Source organism: Hetaerina americana, unplaced genomic scaffold (assembly GCF_022747635.1).
Source record: "Hetaerina americana unplaced genomic scaffold, ioHetAmer1.1.p SCAF_5, whole genome shotgun sequence".
NCBI lineage: Eukaryota > Metazoa > Arthropoda > Insecta > Odonata > Calopterygidae > Hetaerina > Hetaerina americana.
Genome location: NW_027287095.1, coordinates 10,548,317 through 10,566,151, shown reverse-complemented (window position 1 = coordinate 10,566,151; position 17,835 = coordinate 10,548,317). Strand labels below are relative to the sequence as shown.

Genomic DNA, 17,835 nt, shown 5'->3' with positions numbered 1-17,835 from the left:
AATACATTATTTACTCATGATACAATTTAAATGGTAATTTCTCAAATATAAATCAGGCATTATGTTTTAATAAAATAGAAACAACAATGACTTCATCCTTATGTGTTTTTTTTGCTACTTGCAATTCAAATTTTACGAATATTGATAATTCCAAACCATTCAGGTCTGCAAGAATTAAAATTCTTTACTTTTTTTAAACCATGCTTATTATTTCCTGCATATTAGGATTTATGTGATTGCCAATGTCTGTTGACTCTTCAATGGTCTATAATTTTTTGAGCAAGATAAATTCTTCTAATATATAAATATCATGTATAATTATGTGCATAAACTAATTTATGCTAATCAAGAAGTTGTGATTACAGGAGAATAATGGTTTTATTACCAGTGAACATTGGTTTTAATATATTATGTGCAAGTGACCATTTATTATTTCACACAGTCACACACACCCATACATGCACTCCTATGACAACACAAATATACATCCGTATGCCTGATATTCACTGTCAGGTCTGCCTGTCCACCTGCACCTACCCCTTCATGCATTAGCATTTTTTATCAGTAATTTCATACATAACCAATACATTAACTTTATCAATAAATGCTTCAAATTAGTACACTCCCTCATAAACACAACATCTCTCTCTACAGTGCATCTTCTTTTTAAAAATCACCAAATTTTTAGCTAGGCTCTCCATTCCCTCGAGCTTCACTGATCTTAATCTTTCAAAAAACTGTCCTGGCTTTTCATTTCTCACTTATGTCTCCTCTTGCCACTTTGGTTGGATCCACCACCCCTACACCATCCCACATCTGACCTGGCGACTCTCTTCCACCTTCCTCCCACACCCCAAATACAGCCTCAGGTTCTTCTGAAGTGCATTAGAACTTTCATTCTTTTATCTCCCGAAGGGTTATTGCAACTGTAGGCTGAGGTATGTGTTGTATATGTGTAATCAAGTTGCTGTTGTTTTGTACAAGGTTGGTAACATTGTCTCTTTTGGGCTGGCTTGAGCGATGTTTGTATGTGTTTGCTTTTGTTTTTGTAGAATAAAAGTAGGAAGTCGTTTTTTTTAAACGTCACTTCCGGCCCCACGTTAAGTTGAACATGTCGTCTCAATAATTGCTAAAGATCCTAAATCCTGTTTCGTCACCACGCTGCAAGAAGATCACAACAGTATGCAGGAAAATTCAAATGAAATTGTGATTAATTCAAGTTACGATATTTTCCCCTTTGTGAGATTAAATCCATGAAGGATTTTTGGCACCTTAGGATTTAAATGCCATTAGCTACACTGCAAGTGCTTCACCACAGTGTATTTAGTCAATATTTACCTACATTAATTAAGCAAGTAACTACATTCAACATATGTAAGAGGGTCATTCATTCATAAATCATTTGTCAATCATGTAAAATTTGATTTTTTTAAAGTTATGTGTTGATGAAGTTTTGTTACTCCTGTATTATACCCTACTCAAATAGTCAAAACATGGGTAAAATTTCCCCAAAATGTAAAATTCATTGTTATGTAATCATAAATGATGCATCACTTTCTCCTCAATTAGGTGCTTCCTGTGAGGCCTTGGAAGTAGACTTACAAACTGAAGCCAACAAAGTAATAGACAGCACTTTGTCAATCAAGTGTAAAGGAAGAAAGAAAGCTAACGAATTCAAAGAAGTAAATAAAACAGATGGTGATGGCCAGTTTCATAATCAGAACGGCAACATTGATGGCGGTCCATCATATATAGAAGAAACTTCTCCTTCAATTACTAATGAAACATTTCTGACAGAAAATACCAATGATTCTTCCATTACACAGGATAAAAAAGAAACAGATTTAGACACTGAAGACTCGGTTGCCTCAAGTGAGGACACTGTAATTAGTGAAATCAAAACAAAATGCCTAGGACCTTTTGGAATAGGAAAGCTGAATAATGACTGGACAAGTTACAGTGAAGCCCATAACCTTCTAAATGGGCAAGAAAACAACTACAGCAACCAGAAACAATTTCTGTTTACTTATGGGACTAAATTAGATATTTCATGTGACTTTGGTTTTGAGTTAAATGGTGCTAATCACATTGTTTGTAGCCTCAATGGACTTTGGAGGAAAAGAACAAATTATGCAGCATCAGACATAAATGACACAATCTCCCACAGAGAAAAAAGTCTTGAAGAAGGCGAAATAGTATCGGTGCCATCATGCAACCCAGTCAAATGTGGTTCCCCACCTGATATACATCAAGGAGAGTGGGAGTTGATGGAAAGGAAACGATGGAATAAAGGAGAAGGACTTAAATGGCAGAGGGTTAGCGGAGGGCTTGGGTATGAAGAGATTGATGTCCCTAATACTTTTCCAAACACTAGTAAAGATATTAATCAACCCTCAAACCCTGAGTATGCTGAAGAAGAATTTAAGTTTGGAGATGTGGCAGAATATGATTGTGAATATGGTTATGCTTTGATAGGACCACAGTCTCTTCACTGTTCTGGGGATGGATCTTGGACATGGTCAAACCGGAACTCAAGGTGGCCAGGCCTGGAATACGCACCGCGATATTACCCACCACATAAATGGCCTCATAATAATGACAATCCGCACGCACAACAACCAAAGAACAAGGCACCACGCCCTCCCGTTTGTTTACCGGTAAGATGCCCCACTCCTCCTCCCCCATTAAATGGAGGTTTTGTTTACAGGAAGGACACGACCAAACCAAGAGCTAGAAATAATCATTCAGATAACTCTGAACCTTCCGAAGCGTATTACGTAGGGGAAGAAGTTCTTAATACCTGTAAGGATGAAGATCAACTCTTTAAGGCTTCTTTAAAGAGACGCCAACTGGTAGGTCCTCGATTACGGCGGTGCCTTCCTTCTGGCCAGTGGTCATCATATCGTCCCAGGTGCAGAGACCTTTAAAAACTGCATTACTTGGCCGGCATTCATTAATTTATTCAGCGGATTAATTTAAATAAATATGCTGCTTATTTCTCCCAAATTTTATTCTACGGATAATTTCTTACCTTCAATCCTTTATTACGATTATTCTGTTCACTCTCCTGACAATCACCTTCAGTAAGCCCGCCTCTTCTCAGGAAAATTAGTTAACAAATGTATCCACAGAAGCGCAGTAACTCACGGGAATGGAATGCAAAACAAATACGCGTGGTGGCCGGTGAATCCGTGAAGTTTTCTTTGCAAGTAAGTGGTCATTGCTCTTTATATGAGTGAATGGGTTTACTTAATCTCAATTTTCTGTGCTTAATTTTTTGGCACTACTTGTTTATATCTCGCACCTCTAAATTAAAATGCAAATACCATGTGACCTGAAATAATGAAATACAGTAATATACGTGCTTGCTTGTATTATCATGATAAAAGCATGGATATATATTCATGGGGAATCCTTACGCTGTGTATTTTTGTAAATAAAGTTATTACATTTGGCTTGTAAATGCGTTTAATTTTCATTTTGAAAACCCAAGTAGTAATACACTTATCTTTTACAGGTAGTAAAAGTTTGGAGTTGTTGTTGATGTGAACTTTTGACATATGTATGCAATGCAGTCATCGTTAATGTTTGAAGTTCTTTTATATCTCAACTCCTTTTACTTTGGGATGCTGGCACTCTGTGAACTAGGCCTGGTGGCTTTTAAGGTGGCCAACTTGCCTTATCCAGAAAGTGCCCTTGCGACTGATATTACAGTTCTTCTTCTGTTGTTTATGGTGGAAGCGCTGAGGATTACTCTCGGCCGCAACGGCAATTTGACCGAAAGGAACGGTCCCCTTTTAGCGTCTCTCGGTCTCCTTATACCGTCTCTTCTAGGAGTACTTCATATCTTACTTTGGCAAACTTATGTTCTTCGTCTGGAGGTAAGCCGTGATAGACGCAAAGCAAATGCATGGGTACCCATTTCGTTGGAATAGTTATGAAAAGATGATTTTGAAATAGAAACATTTTAATTTACAGTGTTAGTGCTCAGCATGCAATTGTTTCTTTCCAGATAATAGCACAAATTTTATTATATTTAACACCGCACCAATTTTTCAATTGGAGTTTGTGCAAGTCGTGAACACCCCCATTTTAATAGCTTTATTCTTGTGCATGATCATAAATTAATTACGTGCACGTACTTTGCTTATCATAGTAATAATCTTCATTGGTTTCTAAGTTTTGACATAAAGCAGGCCATAGTTAACAACATGGAGATTCACACGAATCTGGTGAGACAAAATAGTCTTTTAAGTCCTAGAAATTTCCAGGAGGAAGGATATCAGCCTTTTTTGTGGAGATGTTTGCTCAAGGAGAATATTTCCCAATTAGTGGGGGTGTATTAAAATTTTTTGATGTTGAATTAAATACACGGTGTTGACAGGTCGTCAGTCTGTAATCGTCCCCAAATGTATGTACATCACTTTTATGACCAGTGTCGTAGTCATATCGACGTTCATTAGTCACAAATTGGGTGTTGTTTAATCTGACAAAAATTGCAGTGCAATATATGGTACTCGCAATGACTACCCAATCTTGAATGGAAAATACCTTTTGTAAATGGCCCCAAAAGATGATGTCATACACTAAGTAGTTAACATGTTACACGTTCGCAAAATAAATAATTTTTAATACATCTTGACTGAGAATGTTATGGAGATAACGGAGCATGGAAACAAACAAGGTGAATTTTTTTGTCTCGGTGTGTTTCCGACAGGTCCTTAGCCTAAGGAATTTAGTAATCTGTGGCCCTTCAACATGTGAGTCCTCTAACTTTATCATCGGACCTTGCCATTATGGGCATTTCTGTATGTGATATTGAAGGTATGATGTCTACTTTTTATTTAACAATAAATCATTAGAAGAATACCACCTAGCCATATTTTCAACTGAAGTTCTGATATCATAGTAAAATTAATTCTCTGATATGGAATTTACTAGGCATGGCATTCACTTACAGTATAGGCTTACTTCTTGATAAATGATATGTAAACAACTGTTTTTACTCCTGGTGTGGGATTTCATAAGAGCCACATGAGCATTTGCTACTGAGGTCCTATTATTTCATTTGATTCTGTTGGCTGTAGAAAGAATGTTTTTTCTCCTGAAACAACTGTTTTTACTTCTGGTGTGGGACTTCTATTATTTCATTTGATTCTGTTGGCTGTAGAAAGAATGTTTTTTCTCCTGAAACAACTGTTAGAAACAACTGTTTTTACTTCTGGTGTGGGACTTCATCTGAGCCACATGAGCATTTGTTACTGAGGTCCTATTATTTCATTTGATTCTGTTGGCTGTAGAAAGAATGTTTGGATCCAGGAGTGTATGATATGTAAACGACTGTTTTTACTCCTGGTGTGGGATTTCATAAGAGCCACATGAGCATTTGCTACTGAGGTCCTATTATTTCATTTGATTCTGTTGGCTGTAGAAAGAATGTTTTTTCTCCTGAAACAACTGTTAGAAACAACTGTTTTTACTTCTGGTGTGGGACTTCATCTGAGCCACATGAGCATTTGTTACTGAGGTCCTATTATTTCATTTGATTCTGTTGGCTGTAGAAAGAATGTTTTTTCTCCTGAAACAACTGTTAGAAACAACTGTTTTACTTCTGGTGTGGGACTTCATCTGAGCCACATGAGCATTTGTTACTGAGGTCCTATTATTTCATTTGATTCTGTTGGCTGTAGAAAGAATGTTTGGATCCAGGAGTGTAACACTACAAATTTATAATTCCTGTAGGATGTCCCACAACAAGGAGTTAAAGAGTAAACAGTACTGAATTTCTCAGCAGTTTTCAGTGTGTCATGCTCTCATCTCATCATCAAAGAGAACATTTTTACTTCACTCATTACTAAAGAGGCCAGATTTACCACCGAGGGAGTTCTTATTTTGTTTTATCTTTTCCTAAGCTGATATGTTTTTTGAAGTTGCAACGTAGTTCTTGGCTGAAAGGCTTTTGACTGCAGTTACCCTTTTCTTGAATTGCTTAAGCATTCTGTTATATTCTTCATGAAGTTAGAATCATGGAACTCAACTGTTTATGCATATCACACAGCCTGAATTTGTTATTTAAGCAATAGGAAACAATTTTTGTCTACTTTTTGTGACTCTCTGTATTACCAATTTCTTAGGAAAAGCTGCATTGAAATGTACTTGTAATGTAAATGTAAAGTATCTATAAAGCTATTGAATTTACTATCAGTGCTTCAGGCTTGATCAACTTCTTCCCATGGCTTGGATCACCGAAAATTTGAAACCTAGTGAGTTTTTTCTTTTTTGTCTGTGTCCACTAGTGCTAACTTTTATACATTGTGGGGTGGCCATTGAGTGGTGTCACGTTAAAAACACTATTGAGGAAGGCAACAGGAAACCAGCTCAATTATCATTTTCAAGATTAATATGCTGGACCGTAAAGAGAAAATGAGTCCTGGCAACAATGTGACTCGGCCCAATTGGCCATGTGTCGTGCCATGCAGTGGGGGAGGCAAGGCTTCTGCGGTTGTAATCTCAAAAAGCCCTTGCAAAGGAAAACCGACAGCTGCAGGACAGAAGACGGAGAATAAGAAAACTAAATTAGTTAGAATAGGAACTGGGAATGTTAGGACAATGTTGAGGACAGGAAAATTAGAGAATGTTAAGCGAGATATGGAAAGGGGAAACATAGATATGCTAGGTGAGATAGAAGGATAGTAGAGAGATAGATGGAGGTATTTATTTGGGCAAAATTGAGACCAAATGCTCCCTTCTTCCATTAAACCAATCGTCAATTACTTATTATATTAGGCATTAAACTTATAGTTACATTCATATGTGCACATAAAACATATAGACAGACATGAATTCATATTTATAAACCATATATGCATACATATACATAAAATTATATATATACATAATTACGCACACATACAACCATACATATACATGTATAAAATAAGGAAAGTCTAAGCAAAGAATGAGGTCTGTGGGAAAAGCTAGGGAGAGCGTAGTAGTGATGACCGGAATGATTATTATAGAATAATATACAGCGGCAGGGACGAGAGCCCACGAGGGGTTGCCATAATATTAAATAAAGAGGTATGAAGAAGCATAGCCAACATTGAACAAGCAAGTGATAGAATATTGCTAGTCAATATAAAAGCAGAACCAACGAATTTGGTCATTGTTCAGGTATACATACCACCAAGCAACCATAAGGAGGAAGAGGTCGATGGGATATACGATCAGTTAGAGGACATAATTGCCTGTGTTCCTGCAGGGAAACATTTTATAGTGATGGGGGATCAGAACGTGATCGTAGGCGAAGGAAGAGATGGTGATGAGGTGGGGGACTAGGGTTTAGGCAAAAGGAATGACCGCGGGGAGAAAGCAGTTGAGTTTTGCAGGAGACAGGGGTTAGTCATCACCAACACTTGGTTTAGACAACACAAAAAACACAGGTACACATGGAAAATGCCAGGTGACTCAGAAAGGTATCAGCTAGATTATATTCTGGTTAGACACAGGTTTAGGAACAGTGCGGTAAATTCCCACAGCTTCCTGGGAGCGGATGCGGACTCTGACCACAATTTAGTTGTTATGAAATGTAGCGTCCATTTCAAAAAGATAAGATAGGCGGCAGGTTAGAAAATGGAATATAGAAACATTAAATGGATTGAAAAGGAAGGAGTTCCAGCAGGCTGTAGAGAAAATCATGGAGGACTGTAAAGAGCTGAGTGCTAATGGAGAAAAATGCAAATATATCAAGAAAGGGATATCAAAAGCCATAAAATACCCATCCTATAGGAACTGTTAACGGGAAAAGGGCAAGGAAACCATGGATCACGGATGAGATGATTACAAAGATGGATAAGAGAAGAAAATGGAAGAATGTAAACACAGAGTTAGGCAAAATGAAGTACCAATAGTTAAATAATAAATTGAGACAGGAAACAAATAAAGCAAAAGAAGCATGGTGGTAAAAGCAGTGCAAGGATATGGAAAGCTTGCAGAGATAGGGTGAAATTGGTGCGCTATGCAGCAAGGTTAAATCATTATCGGGAAGTAAGAAGGGAAGATCTATCTTAAAGTTAGAGATAAGGTAGGTAAGATAATAGTTGACACAGGAAAGATCCAAGAGGGATGGAAGGAATATATAGAAGAATTGTATAGTAAAGAACTTGTACCAAAAAAGTTAGACATAAAAAGGAACATGGCGTAGAGAAAGATAACTTAGGTCCAGGCATATTCGAACGATGAGATAGAAAGGGCATTAAGGGAGACGAAACTAAATAAGGCTGTGGGGGTGGATAACATTCCTGCACAACTAGTGATATGTTTAGGAAAATGTGGGAAGAAGAGGCAATATGGGCTTATTCGTAGTATCTAAGTATCTATTGAGAAGGAATCTGGCTGGGAGACTTTGTGAGATAAATGTTAGCTCCTATTCCGATAAGGTCAATGCTACATCATATGAAGACTACAGGACAATAAGTTTGATATCCTATGCAGCTAAAGTTGTTCTCAGGATCATCAACAAAAGGATAGAGAGTAGGGCAAATGATTACTTAGGGGATGATCAGTTCGGGTTTAGGAAGGAGAGTGGTACGCGTGATGCCATTGCAGTAATGAGATTATTAATCGAGAGGAATATAGAATAGAACCAGAAGGTATTTGCCTGTTTTGTAGATTTCGAAAAAGCGTTTGATAGAGTGAATTGGGAAAAACTAATGAGTATATTGAAGAAAATAGGAATAGATTGGAGGGAAAGGAGGCTAATCTGCAACCTGTATATGCCTCAGACTGCTCAGGTGCGAGTGAGGAACGGGCAGTACGGATGGGCAGTGTTACGAAGAGGTGTAAGGCAGGGTTGCCCATTATCACCGTTGCTGTTCAACCTGTATGTAGGGGAAATGATTAAAGAGGCATGGGAAGAACTGGAGGTAGGAATGAAAGTGGGTGAGGAATTTGTAAAATCAGTTAGGTTTGCTGATGACCAAGCTTTAGTTTGTCAGTCAGCCAAGGGGTTGCAAGCATTGCTGAGTGAATTGGAAAGTCAGTGCTACGGATATGGGATGAGAATGAATACAAATGAAATGAAGGTCACACAATTTTCCAGAGAGACAAAGGCTAAGCTAAACATTAAAATAGGAGGGCAAAAACTAGAGCAGGTAGAACAGACTCAAAAACTTTGATATGGAGCGTAGCTATGTATGAGTACGGTGCGGAAACGTGGCCTTTGAAGCAGAGGGATAGACGTAAATTGGAGGCATTGAATTGTGGGTGTGGAGAAGAATGGAGAAGGTGAAATGGACCAAGAAGAAACCAATTGAGGAAGTACTTGGTATGGTGGGCGAAGAAAGGGGTTTGTTGGGAGAAATCCTATGGAGGCAGGAAAAATGGATGAGGCGCGTATTGATCGGCAATGGGATGTTGGAGACTGTAAAAGAGGGGAGAATGTTAGGCAAACAAGGAAAGGGAAGGAACAGGATAGGGATGTTGGACGGGATGAAGGGAGGAAGAAAGTACTCTGAGATGAAGAGGGACCTGATGTAGAGTAGGTTGCTGGATTGTGTTTTTTTAGGAATTTATTTGGTAGTTGTGTCCATCCAAAAACTTACCTTAACCGGTAAATTACCTTGTAATAATAATAATGATAATAATATATTTATATGACATAGGTTTAGGTTTATATGCATAACTTTACCATCAAGGGTACGAACTTCTGAAAAATTGAGTGTGTTGTAAAGGTAAATTAATTTGTTTAAAAGATTACCACTTGAGGGAATTTTTAGAACCAGCAATTAGTGTTAACCCTAGCTGGTATGAGATGCTCAATTTTATGTTCGAGTCCCTAGTTTTCATTGATGTTTCGTTTATAGGCTGGTGAAAGTCCTTAAAAGAAGACAAATAGAAGTTGATTCAGGCAAAATGCATGTAAATCAGGTGAATGAGAATAGTATTCACTCCTTCCAGAAAGGTTGGTGGACATCAATCAACCCACTCCCTGTGTGAGCATGTGCTGGGTTGATTCAGATGTACCCAGATGTGGCTGCAGTTATATTAACTTTCCCACCAACAAAAATTCAAATCCTGTTTATTCTCTCAACTCTAAGACAGAAATAAATTGTTCGTGTTACACTAAAGGCATTGAAAATCAATATCTCATGGGTGAAAACTTAATGATTGTTTATTTATCCCTTTTTATAGAAACTAGCTGGCCCTAGAGGGTTTTGGTGCTTAATAATGTACCTTGCTCCTGGGCTGTATAGCCTATCGAAGACATTTTTCGTATAACTAGGAATGTTTACCCCCAGAGAAAGACAATTCTCTCTTTTATTTTAATTATAGTGGTAGTATTTAGGGGAGGCGACCAACAGCTAAGGTCATTTGCACCATTAGGGATGGACAGGAAAGGATGAAGGGTGGAGAGAAACTTAATGTCGGCATTAGCCAACAAAGAGAGGTGCTAAGGGGTCTGCAGCTTAACGTCCCATATGTCCAAAACTATAGGACCCTATGAAAAAAATGTGATATGAAAACAAGTCATCATTGCATAGGTCACTGAAATATTAGTTTTAAGTTAAATAGTTTGTTCACATGTACTAAGTTTAAAAAGAAGGAAGCTCTTGTGGTTGAAATCTTTGAATTTCAAGTTATGACTTGTTTTTTCTGGAAGCTCTTGGAGAAGTGAGATACTTCCCTTTGAATACTTTGTGATGCTATTCTTTTTAAGAGCACACAAGCAGATCTAGAGTATTATCTAAACAGTATCATCCAAAGAGCATGTACAAAATTTGTGACTACAAAATCAATTCCAGAGAGAACTGGGTCATACAGATGGTTTCCTAGCATGTTTGATTTTTATATTTTCAAGAAAATGTGCACACCTTCCAAGCATGAATTTGTGATGAGTTATAGTAAGAGAACAGCCACTGTATCTACCATTTTTCTTTACATGCAGAAGGCAGGGTGCAGCAAAAAGCTAAATTCAATACTGGTCTTGCATAAACATGTATTGCACATGTTTTGAACAGCAATCTTTTGCTTTGATATAAACACTATGAAGGAAACTAAACACTAACATACTGAGGCTGAGATAATGCTCAACATACAACAAGAAAATTTTAGTTTTTGAATTTTTATGTCTGACAAAGGTGTCATATCATGGCAGACTATTACTATTACATCCAGAAGACCACCAGTATGAGGTTAAGGGAGGATGCTGCCCCCCCCCCCCTCCTTGGCATATGTCACTACTTGTGGTATGCTGTGCCATTTAGCATTTATTGCCAGTCAATGATCAGCAAAGATGCATTTTATGACTTACTTGAACAATATTAATTCAGAATTGGTGATCGAAGTATCTTTATTTATGGAATCAAGTTTGGTTTTATGAATTTTTGTCCTTATCTACTATCTTAATTTCTAGGCATTAGAGCCAGAGTTCAGCCTTCAATGCTCATGCAGTAATGCTTTTGGATAATGATAATATTTATTGATCATTAAGCATATAAAATACAATGGACCTTGTCAAGACAATACAAAAAACACAAGTGAACAATAGTTACATCAAAAGACAAGATCAGAAACAGTAAGAGAGAAATATTCACCCACTAAATATAAAGCTTTAGATACTTCCAAGTAAGTCGATAATCAGAATTTGGCAAAGCTTGCTATTCTTTTCATTACTAGTAGATAATTAATTAATTAAATTCCCATATTTGAACAGGATTGTTGCGATGTAATTAACCTATATTGATATACTGATAGGAGATTTTGTTTTCATGTATTGTGATAATGAGTTTCACATGTTGCCGGGTATGCATGGAGGTTATCTTTTACACGCAAGAGTATTTTGAAAATATACACACTAAGAACTCAAAATTTAATACCTGATGAGAAGTAGTCTGCAGTGCATCAAAGGTGATGAGTGGGTTATCATCCTAATAGCCTTTTTCTACAGGATGAAAAATGCTTTATTATCTGGGGATTGCTCCCAGATTTCCAGGCCATGACTGAGATGACTATGGAAAAAGATAAATATATAGATTTCAAATGTTAAGATGGAATAAATATGCTTAGCTTTCTAGGGATATGGAGAGCCGTAGATAATTTTTGATGACATCGGAGCTCCTTTTCAGTTTTGAGTCAAGATAGAATCCTAATTGTTTAGCAAGTTAAACTTCTTTTGGTGAGAATTTTAGGATACAAGTAATTTGTTGAGTTTTGGCCAAGTTTGGTGAAAACCATTCACCTGAAACATTTGATTGGCCTGAGTTAGACTATCATCTGCCTACGTACAAGAATGATGCATTATTGGCATAAGGGATAGAATTGGTGAAGTGAAAGGATGATGAGCATAATAGTGATAGAAAACAGGCTACTACCATTTACAAATAAATTCATGTAATTCTCTTGTATATTGTTTGTCATGTAATCGTTGAAATCATCAAAATTGAGATAGGTGAAACCAGAGTACCTGGCAAGTCAAATTTCACCCAAGCTCATTTCATTCAATGGTTTAAGGATTTTGTTCAGATTCTATTAGTTTCTTTTTGTCTGATGCTTTAAACAACTATACTATCTCAAAATAAACTGGTCACCATAGCGATCTTATGACAGTTGTTTTTTTATTAAAAACTTGAACTCCGAGGCATTGCATTGGTCGACCCATGCAATGCTCGTCTTGACAGCTCGTACGGCCTCGTTTAAACCCTGCTACCCAATATTTTACTGTTGTAAACAAAGGAGCAGACTCACCCAGAGTAGAATCCAGTTCAGCTTTTATATTGTTGGGCTGAGGCCTTTCATATAAAAGTATGGTATCACATAACGATGACCAATTTTCTCCATTTTCACAAATTCACTGAAAACGTTCACTATTGACGGCTGCCAAAGAAATACTAAACAACATGGCATCTTCAAACTTAAAACATATGCTTCTTAGATTGCATAATTTCTAATGCAGTGTTACTTTTCAAACAACTACCACAATCTCTAGGTCAGGTCCTCCTGGGACCGCCCTTGTTGGCATTCATGTGATCCCTAACCTCCACACATTTCGACAACCCAACTTCCCCCTGTCCCCAACTTATGATTCTCACTAACCTTGCAATCCCTCTCCTTTCTCTTATATCCAATTGAACCTCTATAACCTCCTATGGATAACCAACTAGGATTGGTACAAGTGATCCATAGTAACTATGAAGTCATCAGTTGATAGGAATAAAAAGGATGAAATATGGATTATGAATCATAATAAGGATGTACTTATACACTTCAAGGAATTTGAGAAGACATTTGACAGAGTAAACTGGAAGGATAGAAAACTTACCCAGAACTCTTGCATGACTTAGACCACACAAGTGAAGATAGTGAATGAGAGTCGTGATGGGCAGTGCTAGTCAGGACTGGGATGTCTGTTATCGCCTGTTCTTCCGCATTTTGAAAAAAATAAAAATGAAAGGGTATTATGTTTGCTAATTCTTTAAATGGAAATTTAATGATTCAATATATTTCAAAATCAGGTGGTCCTTGCATCCTTGCAGCTGGCAATTATGGCATGTGAAGTGACTGCAGCTTTTATGTGTGTGATCTCATTTTCACGCTCTCACAGATCTCTCTAAAAATACCACATCTAGTCAATGAAGTAAGTACTAATGATTCTCTTTAGTTTCAAAATTTCTCTCAAAAACTCCCTCTCAAGATTTTTCAGAATTTGGAAATATGTAAAAATTAAAACGAATAATTTCCTTATGAATTCCTTTGAAGATGTTTTCACGTGCATCATTTTAACTTTAACGAACATCTAATAAAGTATCTGTTGCACAATTCAGTTGTATTAGTTATGTACTTTTCTATTTTTTCAAATTGGAGCTCCATTAATAACAATATCCCTTGGCCACATTTGGTGGCTTTTGTTTTGATCGCATTAGTTTAAGTACAAGTCAGCTATTTAGGGAAACCAGGTTGCAAAAATAAAAAATGCTGATGGAAATTAATTGTATGTACTATGTCATTTCTATCAATTGTAAATAATTTCTCCTGTGTTATGACCCAACATGTTTCTTATTTTTGATTGAGACAAAAGAAGAGGAAGAATGTGGTTCCATTCAGATATGTTTTTCTTGGTTTCACTTCAGTTGGGATTTAGGTTAGCATTGAGGTATTTTGGGGGTGGCGGTAGTCCAGGGGGTAGAGTTGGACTACTGACCTGAGGGTCCTGGGTTTGAATCCCGGGCAAGTCTCTGGGCACCTGTAGTTCCACCCAAGCTATGTGATTTTTTGGGTACCAGATCTTCCTGGGACACCATAACGGACAAAGGGAAAGGAACTGGCCCCTTTGCTCTGATGTGTGAATTTCACACGCCATCAGGCTTAGTACTGGGTGAACTCTACCATCACCTACCAGACTGACCTTCGGGTTGATTTATTTTTTTTTATTGAGGTATTTATATATTCCAAGAGACCCCATTCTCATTTTGATGAATGTAAGGTATTAAATTGAGTAAAATATTTTGCATTGTGCATTTTAATTGATTTTATAATGTCAAAAAACTTTTAAAAATTTTGAATGATACATTTTGTTGATTCTTTGAATCACAAATGTAAATTTTAAACAGCTCTACAGCAGTGGTGCATTTTAATTGTTTGTTTTGGGCAACTAAACATCGAGACTGTAGTAAAACCCAAACAGGACTGATATAAGGAAATTGTCCGTTTCCCTTGATTTTTCTCCCTGCCCAAAGTTTGCATACATACTTTCTATCTTTTTAGTGAAAGCTTATCCAGATTCACTTGAGTCTCTGTGAATTACAGGAAGTGCTACTGCCTCTAGTGAATGCATCTCAATGTAGCTGATGTGGGGTGGTATGCTGAATCACACATCTTTTCACCAGTAATAAAGCTTATGATTTTGCTTGTATATATACATTGTATTCATTAAAAACAGTTTTGTACAAAAATAACTTGTTAGTAATTCAAGTTGGGTTCAGAGTTGTTGCATGATGGACCTGGCTCGTTGATGTATTTCCTTCTTATCCTCTTCACTGTCCCCACCTTCCAAACATTCCAATATCTCCTTTTCCTCACTATTCTCAACTTCTTCTGTGGAAGCTTTTTCCTCCAGCCTCTTTATTATTTTTACTGCAGCTTCGTATGTCTTTGTGCGAGCTCCTCCTTTGCAAGTGGAAATGTATTCCACTAAAATTGGAAACATGGATTTTGGCACCTGTTTGATCAAAGAGAAAATATTCAAGTTGTACAGCAAACCAAACTGTTATCCAATCATTGGCTACTTGCAAGGGCACATATTTAGTTACTTAATACTCCCTAAGCCACCAAGCGGGGGTGTGTGGCAGGTGTTATTAGGACACCAGCTATTCATGCATGAATATGAGTTGATACATCCATATGAATAGACATTTCTTTATATTTGCAAACACATGTAAACATACATTCCTATACATATAATGCAACAATCAGTATATGTCTAAATCATTAAAGGTTGCCCTATAAATAAAAATATCTGAGCATTTTAGTTCGCCTTTGTTATAACTGTGAATCGTCCATGGGAAGAGGAATACTTGAACCTGTTGGTGAGTGTGGCTATCACTACTGATGTAATTTGGGTGCATGATAAATTTCCTGGTGCCACAATATCGTATTTGATAGGGGTTCCCGCTGAAAATTCTATGTCTCCTAGCCTGCCAAATGGTCTGTTTTCACTAGCAATTTTCCCACTAAACTTAGTGAATCTATCAATATTTTTATAAATAAGCAAAAATAGGAATTTAAGAAAAAATCAAGAGCTTGATATAATGATGCAAATGAAATGAAAGCAGTTATGGAAGTGGATGTATACAAACCTTAAACATTGAGCTTGGAAAATTTCTAAAGGAACAGGCTAGGTTTAATGTGTTTAGAATGTACTAGATATTGTTTCTTGTTGACAAGCATATCATTTGACAATGTAAACACACAAGTAGATAAAATTTTTTTGGACAAAATTTTCTGTATAGTATTATAACCAATTATTTACATTTTAGGTGTGAGACTGACATTGAAATTTTACTGAGATGTAGAGAAGGATACTTATTTTGACATATTCCCAAGGAGCTTCACAAAAGCTAATAAGAACATAGTGGTTCGCCTATCTGCGAGTAAATGCATGATTCCACCAATTATTTTTATTTTATTTCTTCTACTCTACCAAATCTATATGCCAAGAAAAAAATACCCAATGTTTTTATAAAGCTGAATTGAATAGAAGGAAAAGCATAACATTTCACTATAATTACCACACTGGGCACACAGTTTTCAGTGTATTTAAATTGAAAATTAAGTCCTTACATAAAAATTTGATGCATTTTAAAATTATGAATTTATTAAATTATTTGTAAACAAACGCCCTTTCTAACTCAATGCATCAATTATGATACTAATTATTTAACTATGATAATTAAGTAATTATATTAAAGACCTATGTAAAAAGGTGGTCTGATTCACCTATGCTATGTTGAGCCAACGCAAGAATGAGTTTATGCGACTGACTCTGACTATATACATAATAGTATGACTAAGTAATTTTCACGGTTATTAATCAATACATGGCCAATTTCATCACAAGGCAATGAATAATGATAATCATAAATAATTTTAAAAATATGACAGTTGTGGTATTTGGTGGGCATTGAGTTTTACAATGATGTTCCACCAAGTTGTAATCAACCGTATATCAAGTCGCAAAAAAATGTACAAGTATTTCAAATGAAATGGAGACAGATTTTTCTTAGCATTAGTTAGCCTGTAAATAAGATTCTTTTGAATGTGTAGAACGATTCTCCAGTAGTGTTGGTGATCCATGTCACTCGGGAAACAAAGCAATTTCTGCAGTCTCACCACAACGTTACATGAATGCCCGCAGAGTGGGGACTCCTATTGACACTAGCTATTTTTAAAACTTGGCATTCAATACATATTATATTGATACTAAAATTACTTTTCTAAAACCCAAATGATTAAATTGAATGAAAAAGCAACCCAATTACGTTTTCGGGCAACTTGTTTTAGGAAATACTTGAATGGAGTGGTACGAGAATTAACATTCGTCTAATCGAATATATTAACTATATATTACCTTTTTCAGATCAAATGCGTGTTTAAGCAGCCATGTCTGCTTCCCCTTGGAAAACTTCCAACTGCCTCGATCATACTGCCAATGTTGAAGATATTGCAGAGCTGATGTAGACATGCCAGATGTGGCATCGACTATAGCCGGTTTGAATTTTTTCTTAGACTTCTTTTTCTTTTTAGGTTGATGTGCTTCGGCCTGGTTTGTAGAGCCTTCTTCTGATCTCCGTTTTCTTTCATCATCTTTCCGCTCTTCACTCCATCTGGGCTTTCGGACTTTCTTTTTATCTTTTGGTGCCTCTTGCCCATCATCGTTACTACTTCTACATGGCAACTCTTCTTCTTCAACGTTGAACCTTACTTTCTTTTCTGGCAGACTATCATCAGTTTTCAATTCCTCGTCAGTACATGCATTTTCTATTCCCTTATTTTTTCTCTTCTTTTTGGTGGAGTTTACAAACTCCACGATGTTTTCATTTACACTAAGGTCCTCCTGATGCTCACGTTTTCTGCTTTTCGTGTCTTGATCTGCAGATAAATTTGCTTTCTTACGAGTCATCTCTTGATTTTCAGTCTATACACGAAAGCGTATGTTATGTCCAGGGTTTGAAATCGAAGATAAGTAGGGACCAAGTACCTTTTTCACAGTGATATGAAGTACTACCGGTTTTGATTATAATTCCTTTGACCACACGCATGGAGTACAATGTTTTTCATCAT

The 17,835-nt window shown here is 36.7% G+C and overlaps 3 protein-coding genes across 3 annotated transcripts in view; 2 read left to right on the top strand and 1 right to left on the bottom strand.

Annotated features, from left to right (window-relative positions):
* LOC139693507 (sushi, von Willebrand factor type A, EGF and pentraxin domain-containing protein 1-like) overlaps nt 1-2,930 on the top strand; it is a 51,573-nt gene extending 48,643 nt beyond the window's left edge. The window contains exon 26 of the mRNA XM_071591695.1: nt 1,570-2,930. Within this exon, the coding sequence (XP_071447796.1) occupies nt 1,570-2,927 (1,358 nt within the window). The 3' untranslated portion in view covers nt 2,928-2,930. The remainder of the gene's footprint in view (nt 1-1,569) is intronic.
* Nucleotides 2,931-2,992: 62 nt separating this feature from the next.
* LOC139694339 (transmembrane protein 216-like) lies at nt 2,993-14,916 on the top strand. The gene is made up of 4 exons (XM_071592841.1): nt 2,993-3,209; nt 3,518-3,881; nt 13,512-13,633; nt 14,803-14,916. The coding sequence occupies exons 2-3, from the start codon at nt 3,561-3,563 to the stop codon at nt 13,608-13,610; spliced, it is 420 nt and encodes a 139-aa protein (XP_071448942.1). The 5' UTR covers nt 2,993-3,209; nt 3,518-3,560; the 3' UTR covers nt 13,611-13,633; nt 14,803-14,916.
* LOC139694338 (cholesin) lies at nt 14,860-17,804 on the bottom strand. Its single transcript, XM_071592839.1, has 2 exons — nt 17,123-17,804; nt 14,860-15,214 (listed from the first exon to the last, which is right to left on the bottom strand). Exons 1-2 carry the CDS (start codon nt 17,672-17,674, stop codon nt 14,975-14,977), a joined length of 792 nt encoding a protein of 263 aa, XP_071448940.1. The 5' UTR covers nt 17,675-17,804; the 3' UTR covers nt 14,860-14,974.
* Between the last annotated feature and the right edge of the window lie 31 nt (nt 17,805-17,835).

What these genes read in the sequence shown, in the direction of transcription:
- LOC139694338 (XM_071592839.1), bottom strand. Translation starts at nt 17,674, where the DNA reads ATGACTCGTAAGAAAGCAAATTTATCTGCAGATCAAGACACGAAAAGC. An exon ending in ACGCATTTGATCTGAAAAAG is followed by an intron (nt 15,215 to 17,122) that starts GTAATATATAGT and finishes TTGATCAAACAG; the next exon opens with GTGCCAAAATCCATGTTTCC.
- LOC139694339 (XM_071592841.1), top strand. Translation starts at nt 3,561, where the DNA reads ATGTATGCAATGCAGTCATCGTTAATGTTTGAAGTTCTTTTATATCTC. An exon ending in CTTATGTTCTTCGTCTGGAG is followed by an intron (nt 3,882 to 13,511) that starts GTAAGCCGTGAT and finishes TTTCAAAATCAG; the next exon opens with GTGGTCCTTGCATCCTTGCA.